This window comes from Schistocerca piceifrons, chromosome 5, assembly GCF_021461385.2.
Source record: "Schistocerca piceifrons isolate TAMUIC-IGC-003096 chromosome 5, iqSchPice1.1, whole genome shotgun sequence".
Taxonomy (NCBI): domain Eukaryota; kingdom Metazoa; phylum Arthropoda; class Insecta; order Orthoptera; family Acrididae; genus Schistocerca; species Schistocerca piceifrons.
Genome location: NC_060142.1, coordinates 427,943,979 through 427,952,486, shown reverse-complemented (window position 1 = coordinate 427,952,486; position 8,508 = coordinate 427,943,979). Strand labels below are relative to the sequence as shown.

General features: G+C 52.2%; 1 protein-coding gene across 1 annotated transcript in view; it reads right to left on the bottom strand.

Moving 5' to 3' along the window:
- Positions 1 to 349: 349 nt before the first annotated feature.
- Positions 350 to 8,508, bottom strand: part of LOC124799058 (histone-lysine N-methyltransferase 2D-like) — a 157,294-nt gene continuing 149,135 nt past the window's right edge. The window contains exon 9 of the mRNA XM_047262597.1: positions 350 to 500. Coding sequence (XP_047118553.1) covers positions 350 to 500 — 151 coding nt within the window. The remainder of the gene's footprint in view (positions 501 to 8,508) is intronic.

Here is an 8,508-nt window from a genome sequence, read left to right as displayed (position 1 = left end):
CGGCGAAAAGTCAGTCATTGCGGTGCATTGTCCCTGACACTGCCGAGTCCACAGCATGAGCTTCTGCTTCTGCCCCACTACCAGTTCTCACGGTAATTGGTTTCAAATGAACCACGCCTTTAAAAATGTGCTGGAACTCAAACAACGTGCTCTTCTCCTTGGAGTGAAAAAAAGTTCAGCAGAACCGATGTGGGATTGCCACTAAACGTTTCCTGGCTGATCTCAGGTGATAAAGCACAGGAACGTTACAGGCGAGGAAGGTGCGAAATGAATGACACGGAGATTTATCAAAAAGAGTAAAAAATTTATTTAGAAAAGTGTCGCTATGTACAAAGAGAGCGGGGCCGCGTCAGGCGGCTTCCGGGGGCGGGGCGCCGGCGGCGTTCTCCTCTGCGACCTTGACGAAGGCGGCGCTCAGCTCGCCGCGCAGCCTGCTCACCCCGCTGGCCGCCAGGTCGTACATCCAGATGTCCTTGTCCTCGCCCGCAGCCGGCTCCGACCTGACAACAACAGGGCCGCGTTTAAGAACCACGGGCTCCTACAATGAACCTGTGGTTCGGGTCATCGCCTGGAGAAGTTTCGTGATAAGGAATCCGCAAAAATAGCATTAGAGCACAGTGCGGCTCGTACATATACATTCTGGATGTTCACAAATTTTTAAATTCAGATAAATGTGAGAGAGCGAAATTAGTAGCATCTGCTATATAACAGTTATGCTGAGCAACATATTTATACGACTTCAGTTGCTGTCAATACTAATAATAACAGTAATAATAATAATAATAATAATAATAAGCATAACTTATCTGAATAAAGAACGAACTGTTTTTGTGGAGTTTTGTTTTGTACATAATTACGTACAGTTTATGGCAAGAAGGAAATAATGTTTAAGCTTTCGATACTGCTGCGGAAATTAGATTAGGAAATGAGACGCTTAAAGTAGTAAAGGAGTTTTGATATTTGGGGAGCAAAATAACTGATGATGGTCGAAGTAGAGAGGATATAAAATGTAGACTGGCAATGGCAGGAAAGCGTTGCTGAAGAAGAGAGGTTTGTTAACATCGAGTATAGATTTAAGTGTAAGGAAGTCGTTTCTGAAAGTATTTGTATGGAGTGTAGCCATGTATGGAAGTGAAACATGTTCGATAAATAGTTTGGACAAGAAGAGAATAGAAGCTTTCGAAATGTGGTGCTACAGAAGAATGCTGAAGATTAGATGGGTAGATCACATAACTAATGAGGAGGTATTGAATAGAATTGGGGAGAAGAGGAGTTTGCGGCACAACTTGACAAGAAGAAGGGACCGGTTGGTAGGGCATATTCTGAGGCATCAAGGGATCACCAATGTTGTATTGGAGGGCAGCGTGGCGGTTAAAAATCGTAGATGGAGACCAAGAGATGAATGCACTAAACAGATTCAGAAAGATGTAGCTTGCAATAGGTACTGGGAGATGAAGAACCTTGCAAAGGATAGAGTAGCATGGAGAGCTGCATCAAACCAGTCTCTGGACTGAAGACCACAACACCAAAACCTCTCCGTTTCGCATTTTCGTGTAAGTGGGAGTTTTCGTGCATTTTTCTTTTTATGGACAAAAGTACAAGTTCCCTAATTCATGTATTAGTTAACCAACACACCTAACGTACAGGTAATGCAGCACGATCTTAACTGATTATTGTTATGACGAAAACTTCCGTAATCCATGCTGACTTACCGAATTCTATGGTAGTCAAGATGTACAAGAGCCGAGAGGGAATAAAAAGAGTGGAAGACCAAGAATGAAGTGCCCAGATTAAAAAGTGTGTAAGATAGGAATGTAGCCTCCCACCCTTACTGTTCAATCTGTACATCGAAGAAGCAATGATGGAAATAAAAGATAGGTTCAAGGGTGGAATCAAAATTCAAGGTGAGAGGATATCAGTGATAAGATTCGCTGATGACATTGCTGTCCTCAGTGAAAGTGAATAAGAATTACAGGATCTGCTGAATTAAATGACCAGTTTGATGAGTACAGAATATAGATTGAGAGTAAATCAAAGAAAGACAAAAGTGTTGAAAAGTAGCAGAATGTGAACAGCGAGAAACTTAACATCAAGATTGATGGTTACGAAGTAGATGAAGATAAGGAATTCTGATACCTAGGCAGCAAAATAACCCGTGACAGACGGAGCATGGACGACATAAAAAGCAGATTAGCACTGGCAAAAAGGGCATTCTTGGCCAAGAGAAGTCTCCTAGTACCAAACATTGGCCTTAATTTGAGGAAGAAATTTCTGACAATGTAGGTTTCGGCCACAGCATTGTATGGTAGTAATGGAAATGAGCGTTTGGTGTAGTAACCACAACCAACAGCGGGAACGCCTTGGGCCGCGGATCGGAGCCGCCAGGCGGGGAAGCCCCCGGCGGTGGAGCACGCACCACCGGGTAAACACAGGACGAGTCGGACGACAGACCAACGACAACTGACAACAACCGACCACGACCGACTATGAGCGACACAACAAGGAAGAGATAAACAACGGAGGCTTGTGGAAACCACCACACCAAACACCAAACGTAAATCCACTCGGAACCAGAGCCAGGCAAATGTCAACAACGAGCAACGACCAGAACGCAGTACCGCCGAGATAGAAACGAAATCCAGAGTGAGTACCAGACTGGCTGGACTAGGGCAGAGGGGGTCCCTATATACGAAACCAACCGTAGGGAGCGGCTATTGGCTGCTGTCTGCACTTGGCTTAGCGGTGGCGCCCTCGCTGCGCGAAATTGCCGCCGCGGAGGCGGAGCCCTCTATGGGCTGACCACGTCCATTTGTTCTGCTTCGTGTTCGACTTCCGTGGCGGAAGGTACTAGATCCCTCCCTCCCGAAGTTGGTGCATAGGGGCAGAAATGCCCCGGACGATGCCAAGGCGGGTGGAACGAGGGCACGGGTTGTGAGACGTCCAGAGAGACCACTGAGGGAGGGGAGGGCAGACTGTCTGCGGCATCCATCAAGGTGTCACCAGAGGGCAGGGGGTGACTCTATACCCCGGCGAGGCGGAAGGGGTGCCTGCAGAGCCGGCGAGGAGATGGAGGTTGAAGGGAAGGGCCCCACCTCAAAGGACGTGTCTGCACCAGGAAGCAGGGAAGGCGGTGGGGGAGGAATCAAGGCAGGGGCCCGAGGGCGGAGTTGGTTATGGTGGCGACGCTCGAGCCCTCTGTGTCTGTACGGTGGTCACTCGCCGACTATGAGCCGCTGTCATCGTAGCGGGCGTCCATGCAGGTGTGCTGCCATAGGAGCGGGCCCACACGGCCATACCTGGGGCGTAGCGCTGGGAAGGGCGAGAGCGGGGCCCAGAAGGGGATGGTGTCAGCAGGTGGAGGAAGGTCCAAGGTTGTCGCCGGTGAAGGAGTTCGGCAGGACTATGACTGGCCACCGGTGTAGTGCGGTAGGTGCTTAGAAACAAGGTGAGGGCCGAGGTGGTAGCCGACGGCTCCACTGATTTCATCAGCTGCTGTTTGAAAGTGCGGACCAGGCGTTCCGCCGCGCCATTGGATGAAGGATGGAAGGGGGGAGAGCGAATGTGTTTGATACCATTAGCGGAGCAGAAGGCCTGGAACGAGGACGCCGTGAATTGGGGCCCGTTATCTGTGACCAACGTCTGAGGAATGCCTTCAATGGCCAACACCTGCGCCAAGGCGGTGAGGGTGGCGTCAGTGGTGGTGGACGCCATGCGAACCACATATGGGTATTTGGAATAGGCATCAATGATGAGGAGCCACATGGAGCCTAAGAAGGGGCCTGCAAAATCGAGATGGATCCTGTCCCAGGGTTGGCTGGATGTTGGCCAAGGTGCGAAAGATTGCGTAGGACTAGCCTGATGACGTGGACACACTGTGCAACCACGGACCAGGTGCTCAATGTCTCCATCGACCCCTGGCCAATAGACACGTCGTCGAGCCAACGCCTTCATGCGAGACATCCTCGAGTGTCCGCGGTGTAGTAAGTGCAGGACGCGGTGGCCTAAGTCCGGAGGGATGATCACCAGATGGGCGTCCGAGTCCGTGGACAACAGGAGGACGTCCTCCATCACCGAAAGTCTGTGTGAGACATGACGCCACGGGCTGAAGTCAGTTTTCAAACGTCGGGTAAGGTAGGGAGGCCAACCATGGGTCACATAGCGGAGGACTTGCCACAGAATGGGGTCCCTGCGCGTGGAAGCGGCGATTTGCGTGGCTGTCAGAGGAAATCCATCGAGAGTCTCCTGGCGGGCAGAGTCGATGTGGAAGCACAGGACTTCCTGCTGGTCGAACGCCGGATCGGGTCCTGCTGGGAGACGTGACAAGGCATCTGCATTAGTGTGTTGACTGGTGGGCCTATAGCGGATGGTGTAAGTGTAATTACGCCAGAACAACGCCCAGCGCTGAAGACGCTGAGCCGTCCGTTCTGGGAGATGCGAATGGGGCCCGAAAAGCGACACTAAGGGCGTGTGATCCGTGAGGAGGGTGAACTGCACCCCAAACAGGTAAATGTGAAATTTCTGAACTGCAAAAATAATGGCAAGAGCCTCCTTTTCGATCTGAGAGTAATTCCTTTGCGCAGGGGTTAACGTCTTGGATGCATATGCCACAAGTTGTTCCGACCCATCCTCATTCCTGTGTGCCAGGACTGCTCCAATCCCGTACGCTGAGGCATCGGCCGCCACCACCAAGGGACGATCCGGAGAGAAAGGCATCAGGCAAGGGGCAGATTTCAGCATCGTCTTCAGGCGGGTGAAAGCCTGATCGCAGGCAGAAGTCCACGTGTAAAGTACCCCTTTGCGACGCAGGCGATTTAGGGGATGTGCGATGTGGGCAGCTTGGGGTAAGAACTTTAAGTAATAATTGACTTTCCCCAAAAATACCTGGAGTTTGGATAAGTTTTGTGGACGGGGAAGGGCATCGATGGCTGCGACATTGCGATCCGAAGGGCGAATGCCATCTTTACTGAGCCAATGTCCTAAGTACTCCACTTCCGGTTGAAAAAAACTGCACTTCTCCAGTCGACAACGTAAACCCGCAGCCTGCGGGGCGTGAAATAAGGTACTGAGGTTGCCCAGATGTTCCTGGCGCGTGCGCCCCGTGACTAAGATATCATCGAGGTAGCTGACACAAACCGGTATTGGTTGCGTAAGTTGCTCGAGATACCGCTGGAAAATCGCAGGGGCAGAGGAAATGCCAAACGGAAGACGCTTGTATTTATAGAGACCGAAAGGCGTGTTGATGACGACGACGACGGCCTGCTATTCCTCATCCAACGGCAATTGGTGATGGGCTTCTGCCAGATCAATCTTAGAAAAGTACTCGCCACCTGCCAGTTTAGCGAGAAGGTCTTCTTGTCGAGGAATGGGATAAGTTTCGACCAAAGACTGAGCGTTGACCGTAGGCCCAAAATCCCCACAAAGACGAAGCGATCCATTGGGTTTCTTGATGACCACTAAGGGCGTTGCCCAGGCACTCGATTGTACTGGCTCGATAACCCCCGCAGCCTGGAGCCGATCGAGTTGCTGCTTGACGGCCGCGCGCAAAGCTACAGGAATAGGCCGAGCCTGACAAAAGCGAGGCCGTGCGTTCGGCAGTAAAGTGATGTGTGCCTGGAAATCGGAAGCGCAGCCCAGGTCTGCCGAAAACAGAGAGGAAAAGGACGCGCACAGATCGTCTAGGTCCTGAAATGGAACCGCAGTCGAAACGAACTGCACTTCGTCTTGAATGGAAAAGCCAAACCGTGTGAACGCATCGAGTCCAAAAATGTCCGAAGCCGACGGGTGGTCCACCACAAATAGGGTAAGGGGCCGGGGAACGTTTTTGTAGATGGCCATAACAGAAAACTGCCCACGGAGAGGGATGGAACCGTCGCCGTAGGCGACCAACCTCCGAGAGGGTGGGGACAATTCTAGAGACCCGAGACGTGCATACGTCGTCAGATTGACCAAAGAAACTGTGGCCCCCGTATCGACATGGAAACGGACATCCTCGTTAAAGATGCGTAGGGTGAGGAATAACTTTTGAGCCTATGTGTCGGTCCGAGGAGCGACTGCGTGTAAAGCATGGACGGCCTCCTGTTGGCCCGCAGGGTCGTGACGGGGGCGGGTCGAGCGGCTCTGACAGACAGATCGAAGGTGGCCCTCTTTCTCACAGAGCGAACAGGTCTTCCAGCGATGGGGACATTCAGCTCGAGTGTGGGCAGAGAAGCACTGGGGGCACGACGGGAGGGGGCCACGCGGCCGACGTCGAGAGGCGACCGGCGGTTCGGACGCCATAGGGACGTCAGACAGTGAGGAATCTCGACGACGGTGCCCTCTGGAGACTGCGCCCAGTCGACGGCGATAAGGAGTGGAGCGGGAAGTGGACTCGACCGCTGCCGCCTGGGGCCGCGCCATGAGACGTTTGTTCGGCGCTTGAGCAATTTCGAAGGAATGGGCAATATGCAGAATGTCTTCCAACGAGGTGTTGTCCAACTTTAACGCCGCAGTGCGGACCTCTGGATCGGGCGCCAGTTGAACGACCACATCCCGAATTAACGAATCTGCATATGACGCCTTGCACTGCTGATTGGTGCACGTGAAGTTGCATTTGCGGCTGAGGCCTTGCAAATCCGTCACCCAGGAACGGTAGGACTGACCCGGCTGCTTGTAGTATTGATGGAATTCCAAGCGAGACGCAACCACATGGTATCGCTGGGAATAATAGTTAGCAACACACAGATCTCGTGAAAGGAGAGAGCCACGGGGTCGGCCAATGGTTCCAACTTGCGGAGCAAGAAAAACGTGTCCGGTGAGGCCCAAGACAAGAACAACGACCGCTGCAGAGAGTCATCCGACACCTGAAAGGCCGTGAAATGTTGCTTCAGACGATGCAGGTACGTTTCCCAATACTCTTTTGCGTCGTTGAACGTGGGAACGACGGCGAACGTGGGAACGTGTCTGAAAGCGGGGCACCTGGGGAAAGAGGTGGGAGGGAATCCCGCTTATTGACCCAGTCCGAGAGTAACTGCTGCTGCTGCTGTCGCATGAGCTGCTGCTGTTGCTCTAAGAGAGTGAGCAATTTCTCTTCCATACTCCTATGTTCCGTTTACCCCGTCGCCAAATGTAGTAACCACAACCAACAGCGGGAACGCCTTTGGCCGCGGATCGGAGCCGCCAGGCGGGGAAGCCGCTGGCGGTGGAGCACGCACCACCGGGTAAACACAGGACGAGTCGGACGACAGACCAACGACAACTGACAACAACCGACCACGACCGACTATGAGCGACACAACAAGAAAGAGATAAACAACGGAGGCTTGTGGAAACCACAACACCAAACACCAAACGTAAATCCACTCGGAACCAGACCCAGGCAAATGTCAACATCGAGCAACGACCAGAACGCAGTACCGCCGAGATAGAAACGAAATCCAGAGTGAGTACCAGACTGGCTGGACTAGGGAAGAGCGGGTCCCTATATACGAAACCGTAGGGAGCGGCTATTGGCCGCTGTCTGCACGTGGCTTAGCGGTGGCGCCCTCGCTGCGCGAGAGCCGCTGCGCGGAATGGCCGCCGCGGAGGCGGAGCCCTCTATGGGCTGACCACGTCCATTTGTTCTGCCGCGTGTTCGACTTCCGCGGCGGAAGATACTAGATTTGGCGTCATTGGCTGCGAGGCCCCTTGTGGGGCCACGTCCGGCCGCCTTGGTGCAGGTCTTATTACATTTGACGCCACAGTGGCCGACCTCCGTGCCGGATGGGGATGGAATATTGATGAAGACAGCACAACATCTAGTCCCTGAGCGGAGAAAATCCCCGACCCAGCCGGGAATCGAACCCGGGCCGTAGGACGGCAATCCATCACGCTGACCACTCAGCTATCGGGGCGGACATTGTATGGTAGTGAAACAGGGACTGTGGGAAAACCGGGACAATAGAGAATTGAATCATCTGAGGTGTGGTGCTAGAGACGAATGTTGAAATTTAGGTGGACTGATAAGATCAGGACTGAGGGGGTTCTGTGTAGAATCGGTCAGAAAAAGAATATATGGAAGGCACTGACACAAAGAAGGACAGGATGACAGGACGTCTGGTAAGATGTCAAGGAATAACTTCCACAGTACTAGAGGGAGTTGTAGAGGGCAAAAGCTTTAGAGGAAGACAGAGATTGGATTATAAGCAGCAAACAATTGAGGACATATGTTGCAAGTGTTACGCTGAGATGAAGAGGTTGGTACGGGAGAGGAATTCGTGAGGGGTCGCACCAGGCAAATCAGAAGACCGAGCGATGACTAAAAAGGTGGTAGCCTACGGTAGTTTTACAACTCTAGTGACAAGCATTACGAAAAAGACGACAAAGTGATTTTCGAGGTGGAACGTTTCCTGAACAGCCGAGAGGCTATCTGGTAAAACCGAAGTCTACGTCAAGGCATCCATCGTTGGGAAAAATATGTCATAGAGAGTAACGATCACCAAGTTTCATGTTCTATGCTAGATTTTCCCTTCCTACGAGGGCCACTCCAAAAGA